A 25979-nucleotide genomic window follows, 5' to 3' on the forward strand; every position below is an offset into this window, starting at 1 on the left:
GCTGCTGAACGAGGGCCTGGATTTGTATTTGAATTAATTCGGTACATGTGGCCAGGTGGTCACTGTATAGGACAGTGCAGTTCTAAAGTTCTGACACTCTGGGTAGAAACCAAGAGACTTGGGGACACCAAGAGACTTGGCATTGCTATCTCTTCCTTTAGTTGAAGGTACTCTTTGGGAGAGGAAGGCGGCCCTGGGCTCCAGCCTGCAACATTAGGACTGCACGGCCGGGACCACGGGACCTCTAACCGGGACTTTAAGGTAAAGGGGGGCATGGGGCCAGAGAAAGCTGTGACACAACGGATGTGACACAGAAAGAATACAGAAGAAGCAGCCCCATAATTTTCCAAGGAAATTAACTGGGAGCAGGCCACGGTCCTCATGACTTCATGCCTCCCACTGCTGGTCACCATTAGGCTGTGGAGATTAGAAGGAGTGGGCCAGGGGTGGGGGGAGAAGCACCCAGAGCCACAGTGAGGGGGACTCACACCTGCCCTCGTCACCGGGTCCTCGGACCACCCACAGACACCTCCTTTGTCCAAACCCAACAGCAGTCAGCCTCTGGGAAGAGCAGGGTGGACAGAGCAGAGAGGGCACGGAGGCGGTCTGTCTTGGAGGCGTCACCAGGCCCGGTGGGTCACCTGGGGATGGGGTTCAGGGGCCGGCAGAGGCTGACGCCAGCTGCCACTACTGCTCGCTTTTTACTGTAAATGGGGTGAGATCTATACCCTTCACAGCTCTGGCCAGCTACCTCGCCTCTCCAAGCCTCAGTCTGCTCATCTGTAAAATGGGAAAATAAAGGGCTCTGGTGATTACAAGGGGTGACACATGAAGGGCTTAGAATAGCTTTGGTCATGGCTAAGTGCTCACTTTAAGTTAGTTATTTGTTTCAAACTCAAAAAAGGCAAAATGAACATCGGAAAAGGGGATATGGGGCCCTACGGTAGGTCGAGACACAGACTAGGTTCTCTGAATGAAATGAAGTTTCAAAATTCTGAAACAAGTTAAATATGCAATTAAGGAACAGACTTACCACTGATAACTCTGGAAAAGATTCTGAAAAGAAGAGAGGGGACAGAAAACCAAACATGTCCAAAATCCCAGTTTCAAGAAGATGGATTCCAGACACATCAGGCCAGTTAGATGTATACTCCTGAAAATATTCTAGAACCAATGATGAAAGAGATCGTCTGTGACCCAGTGGAAAAGAACACAGCGATCATCGGAAGACAGCATGAGTTCACAAGTAGGTTGTGCTGTACTATTATTTTTTGACAGGATCATTGGATTAATCACCAAAATACTGTGAAAATAGTGTAGCTTGATTTCGGCAAGAGCGGCGACATGGGGAGGAGGAGTGTGGGGTGAGTGAGAACATAACTGATGCATCTATTGATCTGTAAGAAGATCTCGAACAGGGTGCCAACTCCGTGCTATGCAGAGCATTTAGCCGAGACCTGGATAAGGACAGAAAACTCATCTGAAGATGAAGCAAAGCTGGAGGAATAGCCGGGATGACACTGGGGCCCAAGAGGCCTGCACCCAACAGGAATACAATTAAGTTCTTCACTGGGGATCTTTCACTGGCCAGACAGTGATTACATGGGATACATGTGGGGTTTTAGTCATCTGCAGGCCTGGTGTGAGCCAAAGAAGGGATGCAGCCACTGCGAGAAAGCAGCTTCCATCACGTGGGGCTGAGTCATCTCCGAGACCTGCCTGGTGTGCCTGGGGGCGCCACCGGGAGGCCCTGTGCTGAGCGCCCGGCGTACTCTCTCCTTTAACCCTACAGCCATGCGCCAAGTGGACAGACGGGGGATGAAGCTCAGAGAACAAATCACGTGTAACTCCAAAACCAGAGAGGTGAGCTTTCTGATTTGTCAGGCTTCTGCCCTTTTTCAGCCCCGCACTTTCGGAATTCTTAAAGTTGCAATTCATTGCTGATTTAGGTCTTTTAAAAAATAGAGTTAAAGCACCTCATCTCAGAAGACACGGACTAAATATCAAAGGTAGAGCCCCACTGATGGTATCAGAGATGAAGACGGAAAATCAGTTTTGAAGGGAGTCGGTCTCCGGCCGCTGCCATTCATGTTCTTGTTCTCTCCTGGGGCATAGAGGCTAGTGTGTTAAATTTTTAGAGGTTCTGGTAAACAGAACCTTCAATTCTCATTAGCAAAATATCTTCTAGTGATGGTATTTCAGATTTGTTAAACTCATTTTTGATAATATATTCCATACTTGTAGGGGGCCTTAAAATAACTTTTCTGTTTTTGACTCTTGTCCGAGGGGCGGTGGGTTAGAGGCTCCGCCATGAAGCTGGCATTGTACTGGGGTGTCTGTTGGAGGGGCTGCAGCTAACAGCTCCTCTGCAGCAGGGAGGTGGGCTTGGCCCACCTTCCAGAGGAGCTGAGACCCTCAGGACGAGGTGGGGCTGGCCAGGGGGAGGGGGAGAGCAGGGGAGGTCCAAACCACCACCAGCAGGTGGGCAGCCTGGACTCGGGGAGGGGGCATGAGGGGCAGGGCACAGGCAGAAGAAGGCTGAGCGGAAACAGACCCCTCGGGGGCAGGTGAGCCAGCCACTGCCACACGTTCAGGCCTCATCACTGTCCATCTTCTCCAGGACGATCTGTTCTAGTTCCTCAGCAGTTTCTTGCACAATGTGGCCTTGAGAGTGACCTTGACAGTGAGTGCAGCTCTGCCCACTGGGGAGACAAGGTCTCTGGGCAGCTGGTCTCAGCGGACCTGGGGTGGAGTCCCGGCTGCACTGCTGACCTCCGCGTGACCTCGGCATGGCTTCTCTGTTCTCTCTGCCAGTTGGCAACCACCTCCACTCGGGATGCCACCCGGCAGAGAAGATGCCTTCATGAGGACCACTGAGGTGTGGTGATACTGTGAAGTGTCCGGCCCTGGAAGGCGCCTTTATTTGGTCTACGTTTTGTGTCGCCAGAAGAGCTTGGTCTCCTCTAAAGTAAACCACGAAACGCAAGATTAAACAGCCCCTGCCAGCCAGTGTTGTCCGGCAGTGCTCTGTTTAAAGTCCCAGGCCTGAGGTCTGCCAAGACCTCTCAGGAAAGCCATACATGGCATGATTCTCTCCCATCCTCATTCAAGCGATGTTTTAATGGACAATAAACAGCGAGCTTTATAAATAAGCAGAAAGGAGGAGTTGGAGATGTTGGGAGGGACGTGAAAACTGGGAGTTCTACACTCTGCAAGCAGAACTACACCCCAAATCTAATTTTAGCCATTTGTCCCACAGCAAGAGTTGGAAATGATCTTCAGAAGGAGAGTGAAGGGAGCTGGGGGAAGGGAGAAATTAAGGCCCTCTTTGACGCAGCTGTGGATGTCATGGGGTTTCTTCCTGAGCTTTCATTTTTTCCTTCATAACCTTGCCTTGTGGTTAGATCTGACCCTCGCCAGCCGGTCTTTAGTGTGTACACGCTGCTTCTCTGTGGCTAGGAGTTGAAAGTGACCTTCAGGATGATGCAAAAGCCTCCTTCCATCCCATGCTACAAAAGTAGACATCTACCATCTTCCCTGCATACTGTGAGGGAGGGAAGGTTTTTAAAATACAGTCAGCCCTCCATACCCGCGGACGCGAACCTGCCGATACAGAGGGCTGAGTGTCCCACATCATTTTACATAAAGGACTTGAGCACCTGCGAACTTTGGTGTGTGCAGGGGGTCACGGAACTCCGATGAAAATAAATAAACACTCCCGCCACACATAAGTAGGCTCAGAACTTCTGCTCCAATGCTCTCAACATCGTCACCCCCTGTTGAATTGTGTTGTTTCATTTATCAAGACAGCATCTGTGTTAATGACACCTACACCCATTGCTCCCAGCTTTGTTTCTAACCCAGCGTCTCCTCCACGTCCTTCAGACCTTCAGAGTTCTGGTTTTTTCCCCTTGTCTCCCTTTACCTTTTTCAGACCTTTCAGCAAGTTGACCACACGCTGCTACTCACACTCCGACGTGTCTGAGTCCCCCTGAAGTGGGATTCGTGAGCCGGGGTGTGAGCGACGAGGGTCGTGTTTCACCACCGTCCACACGTTGAGCATGCGGGCTCTTCTCTCTGTGCGGTCCTCTCGCCCATCACCCCACGACAGGCTGCATCTGCTCACTGCGCATGAGCCGCTGGCGATCAAACGCTGTGGCAGGAAAACGTCTGACAAATCTGTTCAGCAAGTCCACCACCCTACAGCTGAGTTTACAACACTGGAGATTCAAGTAACTTTAGCGTGAATCTGAATTCACTCTGTAAAAGCCAACATAGACCACGGAAATGGGAGAGCTCCCCGGACCTGAGTGCCTGTGAGCTGGGGGAGCTGACCAGGCTCTGCATCCGGGATGGCGTGATTTCACACTGAGAGGTTTACGCCATCGAGGATTCTACTGGACCATCTGCATCGGGTCAGAATAAGGCAATTTGGCAAACCCCTTTCCAGCTGTGTTCCAAGTACTTGAATGTACACTGGAGATGTGATTAAAGCTTTTTTCCCCTCATATTTTTTAGCTATGTTCTTATCTGAAGCAGACAACTGGGTCAGAATAGAGGGACTCAGACGTTATTACAATGTCACAGATCAAGTGTCAGCATTGCCACCCTGAACACGCCCCACCTTGTCTGGTCTCAGAAGCTAAGCAGGGTCGGGCCTGGTTAGTACTTATATGGGAGACTGCCTGGGAATAGCCGGTGCTGTAGGCTTTAAAAAAGTTTCAGCATTACCAAAATGCCAAATAAGGACGTCTCTTCTATACTTAGACAAGAAGTACTTCAAGAGAGGATAACTATATAAGCGTTAGTATATTATAGATATGTTATATAAATGTATATTACGTATGGCAATAGATATATTACTATTGACATCCCATAAAGTCTAAAAATGATCACTATCGTTGTACCACTAGATCAAAACTAACTGAGAAACTCTTTGCTAGAATGTGCTTCTTTCTTCATGTTACTGTGGGGACTTGGATACACGGACAACCATGCAGCTCCTGGAAAAAGGGCAGCTGTGTGGTCCGACATGGTGAAGCCTCTCCCCCACGTCCCAAAGGTAGATAAATCAGATGTTGAGCCGCACGCACGTGGTATCAGTCATCTGGCCTTTCTGAAACAGGATTCCCTTCCCACATACACTCCCCGTTCCTGCTGTCTTGTGTCCAAGGAAAAGGGCATCAGCTATGCATCACCACAGACAGGCTCTCACCATAGAACCAGGGGCCTGTGTGCACCACTCAGGGAAGGCCTCTTGCATAAGAATCATTTGAAAAGAAGTACATACATACAGAGAAGGGTCAGACACATTGTATCTCTACAGACAAAATCCTTAAAAAGAAACATAGCAGGATTAGCAGGATTTGTTTAAGAATAAAGTAGTCTGTTGAGCTTTGGAGTTTATTTCTGTTTAGAAAAAACAGATAAAATTTACAAGATGCAAAGGTCTCACATAATACATTATCACTGATGACTATTCTCTTTACACCCTAACAGGAGCCCTGGCTCAGCCAGTGATGGGAAAAACACAGACAGCAGGAATGCATTTGGGACCCACCATGGACACGCGGAAATACACCACAGTGTGAAAGGGGGACTCGATGACAAGTGATGTTGGGCCAGCCTGTTCCGAGAGCAAGCTGAGACATCAGAGGGACCAACACAGCCATTCTGAGGGGGACGCTTGGGTGTATTCTTTGCCTGCCCTGTGCATGGGGCGCCTTCCCCACACTGGCAGCACCCCCTCCTCTACTAAATCACAGCAGCAACAGAAAACAGTAACGCTACTTTGGTGGGTTCGTTTTGTTTTGTTTTTGTTTTTGCAGGGCTATTCAGGTTCCCAGTTTCTTATTTCCATCTTCCTTTTTAGGATTCAGTTCCAAATCCTTAAAGTAGTAGGTGCCTAGAATCTTTCATGAATTTTTCAGGATCCAGTTCTGCCCAGTGATAATGCACTAAAAAGAACAAAGATAAGACACATTACTCAGAAGAGTCCCAAAATTTGCCTTCAATTCACATTAAAATACATGACCAAGCATAACAAAATAGCTGGAGATAACCTTTCAGTTCTTATAACGACAAGAGAATGGCAGTGTTTCACTTTACCGTGAAAAATCTGCTGTGTTTTCACGTATAAATCCAAATACCTTCTCACCAAAGAGATGCCAATTTAGTAGAACTTCACCCTTAGAGCTCAAAAAGCCACCAACCAAATATCTGGGAATTAAACAACACACTTCTAAATGGACTTTGCATCAAAAAGAAGTCACATGGCAAATTAGAAAATATTTTAAGGTGAATGAAAATCGAAATACAACAATCAAAATTTGTGACATTCGCCTATAGCAGTGCTTAGAGGAAAATTCATAGCTCTAAGTGCGTACATTAGAAAATAAGAAAGCTTTTAAGTCAATAATCTGAGTTTCCACCTTAAGGAATTAAAAGAATAAAAGCAAAGTAAACCCAAAACAAGCAGGAGGAGGGGAATAACAAGAGCAGGAAGGAATGAAGTTTCAAACAGAAAAACAAAAGAGAAAATAAATGAAAAGGTCAATAAAATTGATACACTTCTTGTCAGACTTACCAAGAAAAAAGAGAAAAAACAAGTTAGGAATATTAGGAATCAAAGAGAACGTCAATACAGATTTTACACACATTAGAAGAATAAAAAGGGTATATCACAACTTTATGCCCACAAATTAGACATGGATAAGATGGACAAATCCCTTGAAAAAAATACAAAAGTCTCATTTCCACATCCTTTTAACAATGAGGGAGGCAGAGGGGTGGAGAGCCTAAAGAAAGCATAGGGACAGTGTACAAACTAAATGCTTGTTCTTGGAATATCTTTAATACTGCTCAAAGGAGGGCAGGTTCTTCGGTATAAAATGTCCAAGCGTCCTGCGTTTCCTTTTGCAATTCTGAACCCACAACAAAATCCAGCTGGTTGTGCCAAGATTTGTGTGGCAGGCGTTTGTCATCCAAGTTTAACTAAATCCCAAACTTCACACAGCAGTTTCTATTCCCTCAGACCTAAACTCTAATTGGATGAACTCCAGTAAACTCAAAAGATTACAGTCATTTGCACGCAGTGATGCCACATCTGTGAACATGCTTCCAGATGTACTCAACACAGGTCACATTTCTCAAGAAAGGGTCACGTTATGGGCAGACGCCTCCATGGAATGACCAGCCTTCCATTCTTGAGCCCAGCTTGACACCGAGGCTCACAGGCCCACATGGGAAAGGCTGGTTGGAACTGCAGCTTGTCCATGTTCTTCAGGTCTATCTGGACCCACACAAGGGATCAAAATTTCCCCCAGGCCTACCCTCGTGCTCTGAACCCTGGCTGCCAAAGTACAACACTACTTCCTAGGAGATATCTAAAAAACCACAAGGGGAATACACAACCTAATTCCTGGAGACCTTAATACTCCTGTTTTAAAGTCAAGAAAAGCAACCCTCTTGCTCCTATATTTTAATCAAGATGTTAACCCAAACTTAAGAATCTGGGGCCTTTTAATACCTCTTTCCTCACCTGCAATACTAGTAACCGCAATCCTGAAATGAGTTCCCACATTCCACCTTTGGGGAACTCTATCTTCTTGGCACAGATTAAAACCTTTGCTTTTGAACTTAAAATGAGCTTTGGGATCCTGCTTGAATATATTATTCTTTTACATTTGCACCAGTTAAATACTCTACATGTTTTAATGAACTGCGGTAGTAAACTTATGCTTCAAATGTTTGCCGTGCAGGTGGAGATGGTAAGGTTTACTACAAAAGAATGAACGATCGAGAAGATGTCCATGATAGTATGTTCTATGACAAAAGCAGGTACCTTTATGCAGACAGTATGTCTCTAACTTTGTAAAATTAGAGAGACATAGAATCACCTGCTTAGAGAAAATGTTATAAATGCATTAAGAAGTGTCTAATAGCCTGGCACCACCATTTCATGGCCTTATGAAAGAAGCTGCTGGGGTGGTTCTCTTTCACTGCATTCAACTGTTGGAGGCAGCAGGGAATAGACCAGGATCAGGAGCAAGGGATCCCTCAAGAGCCTGTTTAAACACGGAGTCTCTCAAAGATGCTGACTCCCAGCTGATCTGTTTCTGGCTTCAGGCCATTCGAGCAACCAGAAGACGTGAGTGCTAGTCAGGATACGCACACACCACAGACTGGCTCTCCAAACCACAGTCAAAAGAACCCAACCCACGTTTTATTTATTTATTTACTTCCAGTCACAGCTGGGAATCTAATATGAGCTCGTTTACGCAGAAAAGGCAGGCTGTTCCATGGAAAAACATGAGTTGCTGGGAATTCGATGTTATCAATGAAGGACTCACACAGCCCTTGTAGCAAGTTAGGAACCCCAGTGAAGCCTCCACTGAACTGTCAGAGCAGACACTCCTCTGGCTCGTGAGTGCTGCATGCGGGTCCTAACTTGGCGGTGAGAACATGGGGACAGTGATGCCATTTTTAACTGCAAAAGGAAAGCTTGGTGTGAACCAATAAAGCAAGCAGGAAAAAGCAAAAAACCAAAAAACCAACTGATGTCACCTGATTGTGGAAGGAACAAACTCTGACAGCAGTTAGTTTTTGTTTTTTGGATTAAATTCTACCCCATGTAGAATTTGTAACGTATATTTGTATATATTTAACCATGTCCGTCTTACCGAACTTACAGTGGTTCAGATGACAGTCTCAAACTTTACTTTGATCCCTCTAGGCTGGTGCCGCCCAAGCAAACTCTCTGCAGTGACTGACTGTCCTGTACCAGCTCTGTGCCACACAGCAGCCACCAGCCATATGTGGCTACTGGGCACTTGAAATGTGGCTACTGTGACTAAGGAAATTAAAATTTAATTAATTTACATTTAAATATCCACATACAGGTAGTGCCTACTTTATTAGCACACTCTAGGTTATCACCAAGCTTAGCTCTGCACTTGAGCAATAAACAGAATCAATTATTATGGCCAGATTCTTGCCAGTTTATTTCTCATAAATAAGGCAACTGAGGAGCAAGCCTGGGCATGAAGTAAATCCAACCTCCCTGCCAGTAGAGCGACATAATATGCCTGCTCCATACCAGCGAGCAGGCAAACAACATCCTGTATAACAAAGGCCAGAACAACACTTTCGGTTTGGGAACAGTAATCTCCTCCCAGTAAGACGAGGGAAAACAGGGCAAAAAATAACGTCGGAAGAAATACTGCTTAAAATTCCCCCAATGTATTGAAAGACATACATTTATAGATTCCAGAAGCTCAGAAAACCCAAAGCAATCATCAGAATGAGACTTAGATGTTTAACGCAGACGCTGGAATTATCAGACAAGGAAGAATAACTATGATTAATATGTTAAGGGCTCTACTGGGAAAAGTAGACAACGTGCGAGAACAGATGGGTTATGTAAGTGGAGACATGGAAGCTCCAGAAAGAATCAAAAGGAAATGCAGAGTGCTTTCGACAGGCTCATCAGCCAAGGGAGGAATCAGTGGGCCTGAAGACAGGTCACTACAGACTTCCCAAACCGAACTGCAAAGAGAGGAAGGAACGGAAAAAGGAACAGACCATCCAAGAACTGTGGGGCAGTTGCAAAAGGGGTAACATACACACCAGAAGGAGAAGGCAGAGAGAACAGAGAAGTAACAATGGCCAAGAATGGCCCAAACTTAATGACAGGAGACACTGAATCACAGATCCATGAAGCAGAGAGCACCAACCAGCAACCACACCTAGGCAAATCCTATGCAAACTGCAAAAAAGCAAAGAGAAAATCTTGAAAGAAGCTGAAGGCAGAGTGGGAGGAGGGGGCACATGGCTGCGGATTACAGAGGACATCTCAGAAGAAACTATGCCAGCAAGGGGAGAGTGGAATAAAATATTTAAAGTGTTCAACCAAAGAAACCACCAAACCAGAATTCTATACCAGCAAAACTATCCCTCAAAAGTGAAGGAGAAACAAAGACTCTCTTTGATCTGCAAGAAATGCTCAAAGAAGTTCTTCAGGCAGAAGGAACACAATACAGCTCTGAAACTTGGACTGACATAACGAAAGGGACAGCATCAGAGATGAAATTAAGGTAAAATAAGATCTGTTCTTTTCCTTATTCTTAGTTCATCTAAAAAACTACTTATGAAATGATAACAGTAACAATGCATTGGGTTGTGGGACACATGAAAGTGGCGTGAGTGACACAGGTCACGAGGAACATAAGGGAGGGACTGGGAGATGCTGCCATGAGGCACCTGCACAGGTAAGGAGGCCAGGCTGTTTGCAGGTGGGCTCAGATTTGTTAAAAATGTATACCACAAACTCTGTTATATCCTATAAATGACATAATTGTGAATAACTCATTAACCTCACAATGGAAGGTATCATTTCTCTTTGATTGATATGTCACATAAGACAGATTATTGTTTTCCACTAATTGCATATGCTATCCAGGCATTATTGGGCATCCTAGAATTCTGTAAAAATTTCCCATTATCCTCACATTATTTTTCAAATATTCCAGATCTTAGTAAATATAAACATCATGGATTTTAAAAAGCTTAGGCCCGGGCTTCCCTGGTGGCGTAGTGGTTGAGAGTCCGCCTGCCGATGAAGGGGACACGGGTTCGTGCCCCGGTCCGGGAAGATCCCACATGCCGTGGAGCGGCTGCGCCCGTGAGACATGGCCGCTGAGCCTGCGCGTCCGGAGCCTGTGCTCCGCAACGGGAGAGGCCACAACAGTGAGAGGCCCGCGTACAGCAAAAAAAAAAAAAAGAAAAAAAAAACAGCATAGGCCCATATAACAGTGAATTTGGATTAAATAATATTTTGTCAATGTGTTCTTTGAAAATCTTATTGTATGTTCCTTCAATATCATGAAGTAACACCATAAGTGTTTTGGGGATTTTAGTATTAGCTTATGCCTATGAAAGAAGAAAAAAAAAAGTATACTGCAAACTCTAGGGCAGCCACTGAGAAAAGGTTGTTTAAAGTTAAAAAAAAACAAAAACACTACCTCAGAGGCATAGTGTATCTTTATACCATGAAATGCACAGGGACTTGAAAAGTGGTATGAATGTTGACACAGGGAAGCAAAGTGAAGCTCTGGGAATAAAAGATCCCACCTTCTACAGGGAAAAAAACAGTGAAAAGTGATGGAATAGCCTTTTACAGAGTGCGTGTGCGCGCGCTCATCAGGAAGAAACGTGCTTGGCCAGGACACGTCTCACTATACAGACAAAGGTCAAGTTGGAAAAGCAAACAGACGGCAGCTTCCAAAACTTTTTCCTTGCTTGGTTTCGAGGGCTGACATCTGAGGACAGAAACACGGGTTGCTGGCCCGAAGTGTGCCCCTCTCGTGCACACACTCATGACGGCAGTTAAGTCAATACTCAAACGAGTGGATACTGCAGCCTGTGATCACAGGCAGAAACCACACTCTTTTCATGAGAAGTAGCCCTCGTTCCTTTAGCTGTGGGACACAAAGGAGGGAAAACTGAGCTGCAGCCTCACAGGAAACCGTGAATCCTCCCAGCAAGAGGAGGAGCCCGAAGGAATGAGACAGAGGACAAAAGAGAAGTTAATTTTAGCAGTTTCACGTCCATTTGGTAAAATAAGAAATGTCTGCAATGTGACAGAGAGATGGCGGCACCCTGGGGAGGTCCTCCAAACCAAGTAGGTTTGAGCTCATTTTCAGAGAAACATACACCCAAGATCATGCAGGTTCTCATTCCATTTTCTCTCGCCTCTTTTTTCTCCCTCATGCCTGGAAACAAAGCTGCTCCCCTTAGGGCCTGTGAGGCTCCCCAGGGCTCTTTCCGTTTTTAAAGAAAAGTAAACGAAACCTGCAGCAAATGAAAACTGCAGCTCCCCTCACTGGGGGTGGGGGGGGGCTGCTGTTTTTCAGTGGAACAGGGCCAATGCCAAGGTTACCTTCTGTCTGTCACCATGTAACTGAGCTCTTACAGACATCTGAATACTGGGTGGTGGTTTTGGGGGTCGACTGGGATGACAAAGTCCAGAAGAAGGGGCAACAAAAGTCCACGGGCAGCAAACCCCCCAATATATCCATGGAGTACCAGCTGTCACTTAGCCTAACCCCTTTAAGGTCTGCAAATCTGGGAGCGTGGCTAAAACCCGGGTGCTCTGCTGGGCATGGTGGCTCGTACCCGCCTGCATCTCCCCACGTCGCTGAAGGGATGAGCTTCACTCACTAAGTTCACAGAAGAAAAACCAAAGAAGCAGAAATTACATAACTTACTCACTGTCACACAGAAATTGGTAGGATGCAAATAAGCACCTGACGAGGTTCTGAATCACTGCTGGACCCACTTTATTAATTAGCACAATTAGAAAACTAACCTAAAGAGCAGCCCTGTGCACTGTCTTTATGTGGCACGTTTCACCCCCAGATTTCGGATTTCTGGATGGACCGTAAATCAGAAGCACTGCTGGTATTTCTGACAACAAAACTGACCATGTCAATGATGAGAAAATCCTCATCATCTTGGAGGGGAAGTTTTATGTAACATAAATACCACATAAAAGGTTACTGTGTGGGGCTTCCCTGGTGGCGCAGTGGTTGGGAGTCTGCCTGCCGGTGCAGGGGACATGGGTTCGTGCCCCCGTTTGGGGGGATCCCACATGCCGCAGAGCGGCTGGGCAGCGTGGGCCATGGCCGCTGAGCCTGCGCGTCCGGAGCCTGGGCTCCGCGGCGGGGGAGGCTGTAGCGGTGGGAGGCCCACGTACTGCAAAAAAAAAAAAAAAAGGTTACTGTGTGTTCATGAATATTTAACATTATTTATACACCAAATTCCACATTCAGAAGACTCTCCCTAACTTATAACAACTGTTTCAGTTCACAAATAAAAACCAACGGCTTGAGGCCACAGCATCAAGATCCAGAACAAGGTGGGGCTTGTGAACAAGGTGGGGCGACAAATGAGGCCGAGTGTGAAAGGCTCCCCTGTGACTCCGGCTTCTTGCTCACCTGAGTGTGTGACACGCGTGAGCCCAGACCCGCGAGCATGGTTTTCACCTCCCTGGAGTTACACTTGGACAGAACATGGTGACTGGGGAAAGTCAACAGGGCCTTACAGGACTGACAATCCCACATGGCCCCCCATAACTATGATTCAGCAACCCCTCCTTTCCAAGATCTCCACCCCACCCGTCTGCTCTACTAACGCCTGCCGGCCGGTCCGCCGTGGGCTCGGCAAATCTTCCCAGCACCGGCAGCGGACATCCTGGGGACACTCCGCAGGAGACTCCTGGTCCCCAGCCCCTTCAGAAGGCACAAGCCATCTCACAAGTGTTCCCTCTCGCCATGTGGCATCTCCAGGGCGAACCCAAGGCTGACTTGATTTGAACCACAGTCCACAACCCAAAGGCTCCAGACTGCACGCCCGGCCTGGCTCCTTTGGTTTCTGCAACTGGCCTGTCACTGGCCTGTCGCCTCCAGCCTGCTCCCCACGGCTGCTGGGGTCACCTTTCGAAACTCGGGATCTGACTGTGTCACTTGTGCACTTGACAGCTTTCAAAAGGTTCGCCATGATCCCAGGACAAACCCCACATTTCTCCAAAACCGGACCCTGTATGGCCCGGGCCCTTCCTCCACCCCTGCCTTCAGACAAGCTCCCCAAAAGAGCCCCATGTCCCTTCCCTGGAGCCACGGCCACGTCCCTGTCCACCTGGCCCGCGGTCCTGGCACCGGTGCACTGCCCGGTGCTCTGGCGGGACTGTCTCCTCGCTGCTCCCTGCTCCTGTGAACGCCGCCATGTGATGTGTTCACGGGGAATGAACTTGAGCCGAGGGCCATCTGGCGGCTGGGACAAGCTCCAGAGGCCTGTGACCTCCAGGCAGGGAGGTGGACCCAAGCTACAGGGAACCGTGAGGCACTCCCCTCTTGGGAAAGTGAACAGGCAGCGCTGCGCGGGGGACGTGAAGGCCGCAGGCTGTGAGGGGAGGCCTCCCGCAGCTGCTGAGAGGAGAGCGCAGAGGCAGGAGCTCCCATCTGCAACACTCTAGAAGCGCCAGGAGCCGCAGTCGTTGCCTGACGCGCGCGCGTCTCAACTCTTCTCTCTGCCCTGGAGGCAGCAGATCTCAGGAAGCCACAAGGAACCACCATAAAACAAGCTCTGCCTCCAAAGCCACCCTGTCCTCTACCCCTGACTGGTGCCCCCGACGTGAGGCGCCGATGCAGCTCCGGGGGGAGCCCTACCTGCGCCCCGGCCCCCTACGGCTCCCGCTCCGAGGACACGTCCCCCTCGGCCCCGCTGCTGGCGCTGCGGTCTTCCTTGCGAGGAGCGCTTCTTTCCTTGCTTGATTCAGAAGGCCCTTTGGCTCTGGTTTTTTCTTTCCTCTGCTGTTGCTTTTCAAGCTTCGACAGCTGGTTATGAAAGAGAAAGAGAATTATTTTACAAATGTAAACTCGTGCCTGTACGTCCAAAGCACCAATTACTTCACAGGCAGCAATCACTAAAAACGCTTTCTGTCTGATAACATGGGGCATCGCAGTGGCTCCGACGTGCCAGATCCCACACCAAGTGTCTGTCTGTCAGACACCAGCATCCTTAATACAGACACATCAGACGTATGACGTCCATCAGATTTCCCCACCACTCTGCCTGCCTTGGGGTTTGGGGGAGGGGCCACTAACAGCCTTCTTTGACAGGCTGAGCAGAGACTGTAAATGAAAAGGCTTTTAGTCTGTTATTTTTTTCTTTGATGTCTCTATAGCTTTTTTCTCACCACTTTGTCTTCCCACTCACTGTTTTCTCCACCATTTGCTGAAGGTGAGAGAAGGCTGTGATAAAGTACATCAGACACATGAGACATCATCTGGGCCCTCGGTTTGTCCTGAGACTGAAGCCTGACTCGTCCACAGCCCAAACCCTGGGTGCTCCCGGCGGGCTGCGTGGTGGCTACACGGGGACGCTGCCACAGGGCACACGCCCCACAGGCCACCCGGGGCCACTTCTGCCCTGGGTGTCTCCCCAGCTTGTTCAGAGACCACAGACCGGACAGTGGAAAGACAGATCCGCTGACACTCTGCACAACGGTTCGGCCACCCCAGAAAGACCTGCCAAGAAACTCATCCAAGGAGACGGGCCAAGCCATGGCCACGGGATTTTCTTGGACCATAAAAACCATCTGTGACAAAGCTTGAGACACGGCAACACCCAGGTTCATGGGCCTCCCAGGTCAAGTCTGCAAACATTTTCCCATTCACGTGGAAAGGGGGGAACAGGGAAGGGCCAGATGCTCCCCGCTGGTCTCTGCCCCGTGAAGACGCAAAGGAAAGTTACTGTAACCAACCTGCCAGGTCATTGCTTTATTATTCTCAGACTCTGAATTAAACCTTTAGGTAGATCAACAATCAGCAGTTCTCAATTTGGTCCAGAAAACCGAGTTTATTAATGGTGGACTTATGATATTATCTCCCCCACCTCCCAACCCCAGGTGCCTGAACAGCTGTAGTAAACAACTGGCTTGGTTAATAAGCTAATTCCATTTTGTGAATGAAGGCTTCACTTCCCCTTTGACCCAGGACTCCCTTCCCAGAAAGCTCACCTGGATAAATTCCCTCTCATGTTGCAGGAAAAGCTCCTGTGAATGTGCACCGTGGTATTGCTTGTATTTAGCAAGAACCTAGAAACAACCTGAGAGTCCACTGTAGGAGGACAGGTAACTAGAATGTGGCACAGTCCCACAGAGCGATATCTAGAGCAGATGGACATGTATCAAAACAGATACGTCTCTAGGGCTTCCCTGGTGGCGCAGTGGTTGAGACTCCGCCTGCCGATGCAGGGGACACGGGTTCGTGCCACGGTCCGGGAGGATCCCACGTGCCGCGCAGTGGCTGGGCCCGTGAGCCGTGGCTGCTGAGCCTGTGCTCCGCAAGTGGGAGAGGCCGCAACAGTGAGAGGCCCGCGTACCGCAAAAAACAAAACAAAACAAAACAAAACAGATATGTCTCTAAACCCACGTTAGACAAACCAATGTAAGCTTCAGAGGCCAGAACAGTAGGATCCCATTTTCACAAAGCACTACGTGCCACTAACGGGCAGATGGAGGATGGACTGGGGGGAGCATACAAGCAAGTCCAGTTAACTTTGGGGAGAAAGAGAAGAGAACGGGATCATAGTGGGATGAATATACATGGGCTCCAACTGTAACTGTCAGCTTTCACTTCTATAACAACAAAACCAGCTCTAGAACAGAGCTGCTGACCGCTGTCAGACGTGGACTGCTTGCTACTGGCCCTCGGACCACTGATGGTAAGACTCGTGCCAGGATGTAAACCAACACACAGCTTCCTTCGTCAACAAAGTCTTGCTGTGAAAAAGTATCACTGCTAAACTGTGCACTTAGTGGCAAAGCTGAGCTCCTCTGGCCATGGCCTGGTAAAAAACAGCTCAGGTACAGGCACGGTGAATAGGATGATCTTGAGCAAAGATGACAACAGGCTAGCACTTTTTTTTTTTTTTTTGCTCCGCGGCATGTGGGATCTCCCCAGACCGGGGCACGAACCCATGTCCCCTGCATCGGCAGGCGGACTCTCAACCACTGCGCCACCAGGGAAGCCCCAGCACTTTTTAATTGAGATAAAATTGACAGACAACATTATATTAGTTTCAGGTGTACAATGTAATGATTCGACACTTGTATACACTGCTAAACCAAAAGGTTAGCGTTTTAAAAATCTGAGTAATGGCTACACAGAGCTCTTTGCTATATATTTCCCTCTGCACTATTATTTTTCCATGAACGATTATTTTTCTCTGTGCCATTCTACCGCAGATGTGGGAGGAATTTCCTTCATCAAGATGCCAGCCTTCCTTTCTTGTTTCCCTTTTGGTGTTAAATGCTCTTGCTTCTAAGAAATGATGAGGATGGTAAATGGGTGCCCTTCTGTCTTGCTCTTTTTCTTGCAAAATGATCTTGGATGCACAACATGAATGTACTTAACCGTACTGAGCTGTACAATTAAAAATGGGTGGGATGGTAAATTTTATGTTATGTGTATTTTACAACTAAAAAAATTTTTTTAGTGATATAATTGACATATAACATTATATTAGTTACAGGTGTACAACATAACAATTCCATAGCTGTACATACTGCAAAATGACCACCACCATAAGTCTAGTTAGCGTCTATCACCAAAACAATTTCTTAATGACCTTAGAAACCATGAAGTTGGCAATTCATGCTGGCCCCCTTCCTTTTTTATATTTCATGTCCCTAGTTCATGAAATCCAAACATCTGGGAATCGGTGTTCGGCAGTGAACTGTGATAATCGCCTTCTGCTGTCAGCAGTCTACATTCACATCAGTGTCTGTATGTGTGTTTACACGTGTGTGTTATATGTGTACATATCTGTAGGTGGATGGATACATCTACGAATGCACATATGTAACCGTGAACATGTTCCAAGTTAGACACTGAGAAAGCATGACTTTTATTTCCAGAAGAGGCCCTCTCAGTTTTGTTTCCCCTCTTCAGAGGTAAATATAAAAAAAATGTTGACTATCGCCAGTGACACAACCAAACCAAGGCTCCCGCACTGCTGAGATTCCATCTCATGCAAAGGCTTGTTTGTGATCCAACCTGTTATTCGCTTTCTACTCTTTAATGCTGCGGAGAAGCCAGATCCTGGCAGGGTGATGGGGAATAATTCCCAATGGAAGCAGGCTTCCCAGAGGCTGCTCAGGGCCCCACGGCACCGTCTGACTCTGCACTGGCCCAGAGGCGCCATCAACGTTGAGCCAAACTGCAGAAACATCAGCGCGACCTTACACCCCAGCTCCATCCCTACCACCCTGGACCAAGCTTGTGAATCACTGAATCACGAGTGACAATTACCGAAGGGACAGGCACAGCCCGAGTTTCTGTAAACGATGTAATGCTGATTGTCTTTCATTATTTATCTTAAAACAACCCAACCACATATGGCTCCACGCCTCAAAGTAAAAGTTCTCTGAGGGAACATTGTGAACTAACCTAATAAATTTAAGCCTTTTCTTGGAAAACTTGGAATCCAATGCAGCCAAAATGTGGAATTTACATCTTAAGGCAAGAAAGCAATTGGATTTTTTTTTTTTTTTTGAGGAAACAAATGAGAAAGAAAGAAAAAGAAGAAAAGAAATTGGTGCTGCACACGAACTCCTGTAGCATGTCCACGGCTTTCAGGTTAACGAGCACACTTACGTCAAGGAGAATAAAAACCGCACAGGCCAGTGAACACAGGACCTAGACACCAAAATGGAGGACTTTTGTTTCTTTGTTTGTTTGCTTTTTATTCATCTGAGAGTGTCCATATTGCAAAGGAGACAGTGTCCAAACCATACAGGCTCTAGCGCCTTAAAGAGAAACCCAAACCTTCCAAAGGCAACTCCAGGCACAAGACACGGCCAGGGGCCAGGTAACTGTCCCAAGGCCAGCCCATGCCTCTCACGGTGGATCTCTGAAGAGGGGGCCAGTGAGGGCGGGCTGGAATATCTAGACCCAAACCTCCCTGACTCACGCCTAAATCCACTGAGAAAATAAAGAACTTTCTTTTTAATTAAGATGACCATGCTCTGATTGCCTAATGTACAAATAAACTAGTTGAACAATGCTCTATCACAGGGCCTGCAAATGTAATAATGCCCTGAAGGACCAGGTAGAAGCAAAATGAGTGAAGTAACTATAAGACGCTAGGGCAGGATGGAGACTGCGGCCACACTGCAGAGGACAAGCCCCACCCACCCACAAGCCCTACCAGGGCGTTCACATTTTCTTTTTAAACAAGCATCTGCACAAAGGTATAATGTAAATGGGGTAGATAGAGCCCCCCATAGGTACCCCGCTTTGCACCTCCGCCCACCTGATCTCGGCTGCTCCGAACAACCCCGTAACAGCTGTATTCTCGTCAGCGTCCCCTGGAGAAGCCACTGTCGGCAGCCTATGCTACAGTCATCCTCCAGCTCCCTCCTCTCTCCCTGCTGGCATGAGCAGCCTTCTGCTCAGAAGTAGCACTGTCTGAGCCTGCTGTCACATGGTCAGGGGACAGCATTCACAGCCACCAGGACCTGAGGGACCACCAGGGGGCTTCAGAGAAAGGTTTCTCTCCCAAATAAACAAAGGTGCATGGAGACCTGGGGACGGACAAAGACCTCTGGAGTGGTGGCAGCTCTTGGAACGAGATGGGGTGTCCAGGGGTACAGAGACACCTCCGGGGAGGGGTGGAGCTGAGCCGGAGGAATCAGCCACCCTCTTGGGGTCGGGGGGCGTCACTAAGCTCCTCCCTGTTTCAGCCACACTCGGCCAGGATTGGAGCATGTGCAGCTGAAAGCAAAGCATCTCATCACACACTCATCGAAGTAAAGGAGAAATGGGCCTTCAGAAGGGTGGGGGGCTTGCTCAGGTGTCATGCACAGTGTGCAAAAGACAGAGATGGGACCAGGCCTCTAGACGCCAAACTCCGTATTCTTTCCAGGGCATCACACGGCCCCTCTTCCTTAATCTATGAACTTCATTTCAGAGATATTTATTGAGCACTGGGCTACACATCATGCCCTGTCCTAGGTGCCAGGGACACAGAGGAGAACCAAGCAGAGCGCTGGCTTTCCTGGGGCCGACTGCCCATCACATAAGTAACTGGCAGCTCCCACTGCCAGGCTCTGTTCTCAGCCCTCGGCATGCACGAGGGCACCATCACCATCCCTACTCCGAAGTGAAGCCGAGGGCGCCGGCGCCCCCAGCATCCTGCCTGAAGCACTTGTCCTCGCTGGTGGAGAACACGCAGGGACCTCAGCCTACTCCCTTTGCCTATTAAAGAGAAACCGGCCCTAAAGCGGATCCTGCTCCGCGGTGGTTCAGCAGCAAGCCGCTGTAGGACCTCAACGTGACTGTGTGTTTCCACCCTGTGGCTGAAGAATCAGAAGGCGCAAACCTAAGATGAGTGAGCCGGAAACGAGGCTGGAGGAGGAAGCAGGATGGGGAAGCCCCCAAAGCCACGAGGGCCCAGAGGGAGCTCTCCAGGGGCCCTGATCCTGACCTAAGGAAAGGCCCTGCAGTGGGGCCCGTCAGTGGCAGCGGGAGAGGAGGACCAGGGTGACGGAGACCAGTCTGGCCCAGGCCGGCCACTGATACGGGGCAGCCCCGGAAAGCAGTGAGCATCAGAGCAGCATAGCAGGGAACACAGGGCGGTCAGCATGTGGAGGGCTCGTGGAGGGTGGGGGGCAGGCCCCCAAGTTCAGGGAGGGCTGACGGAAGCAGGGCTGAGGGCGGGACAGGAGTCCCTGGAGGCGGGAGGAGAAGGCCTCCCAGGACCAGCACGGGACTCTGTTCACGCTTCACCACCAGCCACGCTGCAGGCCCCCCGGGCACAGGGTGATGACACAGAGGTGACTGAACTGGACATCAAGGGCTGCACGAGACAGGCTGAGGAGCGAGGGGCCGAGTGAGGTCAAGGCCACCAGGAGAAGCGGGGGAGGGGGCTGAGTCCTGCCCGGGGCGCAGCACCCACGGTAAGGGGGGCGTCCGGCCGGGAGCGCATGGGGTCAGCGCACTGTGGGGTCACTGTCACCCAGGACTGGGGCACAAACGGGATGCTGGCCGGCTGGGGGGATAGGTGTGGGAGAGCCCTGAGTCTCCATTGATGACCACGGCCGTGGTGATGGGCAGTCCGCAGTGCGCATGAGACACTGGACAAATGAGCATGGGGGCGGGGAGTGACCAGGTGATGGCCTCCGGGGGACGGGAGGCTTCGGCTCGAGCCCCTGTCGGCGGCATAACTAATGCTCTTCAGCAGCACAAGAGAAGGAAACACGTGGGACCCACAGAGCAGGGTGCCGTGTGGGCGCTCCAGAGGAGGGACCCCTCCCGGGGCAGGGGGCGGACAGCAGACCACTGGAAGGGGAGAAGCGGAGACCCTCGGCTGGCCGTTTGCCCTCTGTGCCTCTACTGCCAGGCCGCCTGCCCTGGGCACCGGAGGACGGGCTCTGAGACGTGTGAGCTACTCCTACCTGCCCGGGTCTTTCTCATAGAACAGCGCTGCTGAAGCATCTCCAAAGGCAGATCCCTTCACCCTGTGGGCTGATCCAGTGGACGATGGCATAGAACATTAAATGAAGGAGCCCCTCCAGGCTGCCGTGGACACCACAAGCTCCCAGGACGCACTCTGCATACAGTCAGACTCCGGGCGCCCCCGAGATTCCACGTGTGCAGGGGAAGCTCAGCCAAGGGCTCTGCTCTGCAGCTGCGGACACCAATCCAGGCTGGGAGGGTTCAAAGGAGCTGGCAGAGAGATCTGTGTCTGCAGTTGCCACCACCCGCCTGCCTCTTTCGGGAACGTCCAAACCGCGCAGCTGACAGGCACTAGAAGCGGTTTTGGAGGGGTTCAAGAGAGATGGTTTCTTTGCAAGTCGTTTCCAAACAAAACAGGTGCCCAGGAACCCCTGATGGAAGGGTAATTCTCCGAGCGAGACGATGTCTCAGACTTGCTTCCAACACGATTTGGGGAAATGATGTGAAAAATTACAGCTTCTTGTAGATGCTTTTGTACGTCCACGTAAGTCCCACAAAAACTATTTCAGGTCTTCCTCTTCTTCTTTTTTAGACTACAGTTGACTAAAAGGGGCAACTCCTTCCTCAAAGGGCCCACGAGTATAACCTGAGATTTTAATTTCATCCCTTTAAAGTCTGTCTTCACACTAGGGAAATAAATGGCCCCTTAGATCGTGACAACCAATTTGTCACGTTGAGCATTCCGAGGAGTCAAGGGCAGGTATTATTACTCCCAGGTTGCTTCTGAGCGCACGGGAAGTGGAGTCAGTTGAGAGAGAAAGTTCAAGGCCATGGCCAGGCAGTGGCCAGGCTGGGAGGAGCCTCAGGCCACCAGACTCCCAGCCGAACCCCCAGTCAACCTGGCTCCTTTGAGGCCGAAGCTCACCTGGACAGGGGCTTCTGAGGTTAGCCCCAGGTCTGGGGCAGCCAACCCTGCTCTGATCTTGCTAGGGCGATGCCAGGTACAGCCCTGCCTTTGAGTTATTTTAATGCTGGTCATTTCCGGCCAGACTGTTCTGTCCCGTGAACGAGCAAAATCTAATTAGAGAGTGAAGAAAGTAACAAAAGAAAAGCGCGAGCCCCATGAAGTCAGTTACTAGGATTTTTATAGACCGTGATGTAGATGGAAAGGTTCTGTTCCAACCAACCCCTTGCAAAGATTCCAAGAAAGTCATAAAGATCAAATGTCCCCTCTGCAATTACGTTGTAAAATATCACAAGGTATGATGGCTCCGCGGGCGCTGGCCCACACCTGTTGCCCCGCTGATGTCAGAAGGCACGAGCGGGCGACCACAGGAAGCTGCAGAAGAAGGACATGGCTGGCACGTCCCCTTAGAAGGACAGGAGCTAAAGGACAAAATGCCCCAAACCCACCAGCCCGTGAACCCTTTTCAACAGCGCTAGAACCTTCACTCCACGAGGTTCGCTGTCTTTCCTGTGTCCACCAACTCCTACCGCCAGGAAAAGATGCCCTGACTGTGCCGAGTCATTGAAACCAGTGTGTTGACCATTCTCTCACCCTGCAGAGCACGCTGACACCAGAGAATTGTTTTGCTGAATAACTAACACGTTCGAGGCAGTAAGCAAGATGCACTGTGGAGTGGAGCAATACTCTACCTCCACGGGCCTCCTGGGGTCAGGTGGAATCCTGGGGCTCCCCTCGACCACACACACCGGAGGCGGCCTGCCAGCACCGCCTAGAGATGCAGGAAAGCCCAAGAGGCCCCACACAGCGACCAGAGCAGCCCACAGTCCCTCCACGTCAGGCGGGTACCCCTTCAGGGGTGGATCCTTCAGGGAATGACGGAGGACGGCGCTCAAGGCCAGGAAAGGGCGCCTCCACCCAAGCCCGATGCCCGTGTGCCATGGGCGGGACATCTCCTGAGCTACTGGACACCCCTGGGTCCATGACCTTTTGCTTCTCCCTGTTTCTTTCCGCTGCCTACAGGCCAGAGGGCAGAGAGTGGGAAGGGGGAAGAAGAAAAGGCAAATTCCCATCAGCCTATGAGACTCGCAAAACTCCGAGAAGACAGAAGTGTGAATCTACTGTGGAATTTTAAACAATCTGTAGAAACCTACTTCCACAGATTAGCTCTAGTTGACTAAGCCATTTTTTAAAAAGCAATTGGAATTTATATTTGGGCAACTTTGTTTTATCGAATTGTAACTTGATATAATTTCATATTATGTGATAATTCTGAAAGCTTTTTTTTAAAAAATGTCCTTGTGTAATGGAAAATCTGACAGAACACTCTAAGAGGATGTTTCCATACACTCTGAAGCATCTGCCATTATGTCAACTGTCATGTTGTGTTATTTTTAAATCAACTGGCTGCTTAATAAAAACATTACAAAGCAATGTGCACACATGGTACCTAATTTTCATACATTATTAACTCTGCTTGAGGTTTTCGTGGGAATTAAAAAAGGAAAAAAGTCAGGCAAGGAGGCATCCGTTCCCATCTGAAATCGTGCGATCTAATTTTATTTTCTAATTCCCCATTGTTTACAAAAACCCTCTTAGGTATGCGAAGTGGCAGTGAGGGCGGGGTGCCCGGCTGTCTTTCGCATTATTCTTACTCTCTTCTCCTCCCGTCCACGTCCACGCTGGGGTGGCTCCAGCCTTCAGGACCCGGGGCGGCTTGTTTCAGGCCATCATGGGATCGAGGTCAGCAAAGGCGTGGGTTTCTCTATCACCGCGGCAGAGGCTGTCAGGGCCTGCATGTCCCCCAGCCCAGAGGTCCCTGCAGTGTCAGCCCACGACTTCTGACCTCCTCCAGCCTGAGCACCTGCACCTTCGGCCTAAAGATGCCCCCGGGCCCAGGGGGGCACCTGGCCTGAGTGTGGGCAGCAGACATGTCTGGAGGCAAGCACTCCTGGATGTGATCTCGGCCAGGGGGAAACGAGTGCTAGGGGTCCTCCTCCAGCCCCCTCAGGCCGCATGGCACCCACCCTGAGATGTGTTCCATGCGGTCCCCCAGGAGGTGCCCAGGGGTCACCAACGCGCAGGTCCCCCTCCCCGTCTCGCTTCCATCCCTCACCATGCTTCCTGTACTGGGAAGACCTGTACCGCAAGCCTTTCACTTCGGGGGGCACCCAAACCAGAAGCATTTTACATGCTTTTAAATGAGCCACATTTTAACGTGACCATTTGTTATGTGTTACAGGCCCCGTGTTAACCAGTGTTCTCCACTGGTGGGCACCCCAGACACAGGAGGGCCATGGGGGTGATGAGGATTCCACCCCCACTGAAGGCGCTGAGGGATGCAGTACAGTCCTGTGACATCTCACTACATACGTGAATTCTCTGAAAACTGGTCACCCATATACATGGCAAACGATATATTCTAGCAGCCAGGATTTTTATTATGTTGCCCTCCATTCCCTAACCCCACTGGGGACAAGGTATCAACTGCACTTCTAACACGACACAACCCACTCCTGTGGCCTGGCCTCTTCCTTCGATGGGGGCTAATTATAAAATTTCGAGAGTAATGGGCAAGAAGTTAACTATTTCCCCGCCGCTGAGGAAGCAGCAGTGGCTGCGGCACTCGGAGGCCAGAGGCCGGCTTCTCGCAGCCCACGGCTGAGCTATCAGCTCCCCCTCCTCTCTAGGCCGCTGCTCTTCGCGGGCAGAAACAACAGGCACCTACTTCATCAACATCCGCGTTAACATTATTAACGCGTGTATGTGGACCCTAGAAAAACGGCGCAGATGAACCGGTTTGCAGGGCAGAAATAGAGACACAGACGTAGAGAACAAACGTATGGACACCAAGGGGGGAAAGTGGCGGGGCGGGGGGGAGGGGGGTGGGATGAAGTGGGAGATTGGGATTGACATATACACACTAATATGTATAAAATAGATAACTAATAAGAACCTGCTGTATAAAAAAATAAATAAAATTCAAAAAAAAAAAACAAACCAAAAAACCATCTGCCTCAGGCTGTAGTCTCTCTTGGCATGTGTCTGGTTAATAATCACGGGCTGTAGCGAAGTTTCAGGAGACACTAAAACAATTTCAGCTTTGGTATTCCAATGCATAATTGGTACCAGAAAACTGTTCATGAGCATTTTAAACTAGTAGTGTTCCTTAAATGATTCAAAATGTTTCTTCAATTTGCAAGAGTCTTAAAAAAGAGGGGAGACCTTTTCTCTGCCCCACTGGGTCTTACATGTACAAATGCCAACAGAACAGATTTGGAACGATGAAGAATTATTGTGCAAAATAATGAACACGTGGGACCCAGAAAAACAGTGCCCACAACCTGAAGAGAAGTCAAGGTCAGGGTGCTCGGCAGCCGGGCCGGGGTGAGGGGCAGGGGGTGGCCACCTGTCCACAGGGCAGGGGAGTGGGGCAAGCGCTCCGGAGGACGGGGCTCCCGCAGGAAGGGCCTTGAAAGAGAACGCCTGGGCTCAGAGGTCTGGGAGCAGGAGCAGAAAATACAGTGCTTCAAACAAGATTTCAAGAGAAGAAAGACAAGTACATACTCCCAGAAAAGCAAAGGGCTGAACAAGGAAAAAAACAATAGGGTACGACTTGGGCCCTGTGGTGACCCACAGTCACAGGGTCATGGCAACATAAACACCATTTTTGGATGCCATTAAAATGATATCAAAATTCTGGAAAGATGGGAGGGTGTGCGGCATGAGCAGTGCTGGCTCCCCCTCTACAGTAGCATGAAATAAATGATGTCAGAACTTAATACATCAAGAAACAGTAGGAGTTTGGGCTTCCCTGGTGGTGCAGTGGTTAAGAATCCGCCTGTCAATGCAGGGGACATGGGTTTGAACCCTGGCCCGGGAAGATCCCACATGCCACAGAGCAACTAAGCCTGTGTGCCATAACTACCGAGCCTGCGCTCTAGAGCCCGCGAGCCACAACTACTGAGCCCACATGCCACATCTACTGAAGCCCG

At 49.4% G+C, this 25979-nt stretch overlaps 1 protein-coding gene across 2 annotated transcripts in view; it reads right to left on the bottom strand.

The window, feature by feature from the left end:
- The window catches only part of DTD1 (D-aminoacyl-tRNA deacylase 1), a 138563-nt gene that overhangs the window by 23222 nt on the left and 89362 nt on the right, over positions 1-25979 (bottom strand). Inside the window, exons 5-6 of one of the 2 annotated variants that reach the window (XM_029220906.1) lie at positions 14226-14393; positions 5385-5957 (exon numbers count right to left, since the gene is read on the bottom strand). In XM_029220906.1, the coding sequence (XP_029076739.1) occupies positions 14241-14393 (153 nt within the window). In that variant the 3' untranslated portion in view covers positions 5385-5957; positions 14226-14240. Of the gene's footprint in view, positions 1-5384; positions 5958-14225; positions 14394-25979 lie in introns of those variants that run through there. The other variant, XM_029220907.1, reaches the window with a different exon arrangement.

This window comes from Monodon monoceros, unplaced genomic scaffold (genome assembly GCF_005190385.1).
Source record: "Monodon monoceros isolate NGI ecotype Baffin Bay Population unplaced genomic scaffold, NGI_Narwhal_1 Super_Scaffold_13, whole genome shotgun sequence".
Lineage (NCBI taxonomy): Eukaryota > Metazoa > Chordata > Mammalia > Artiodactyla > Monodontidae > Monodon > Monodon monoceros.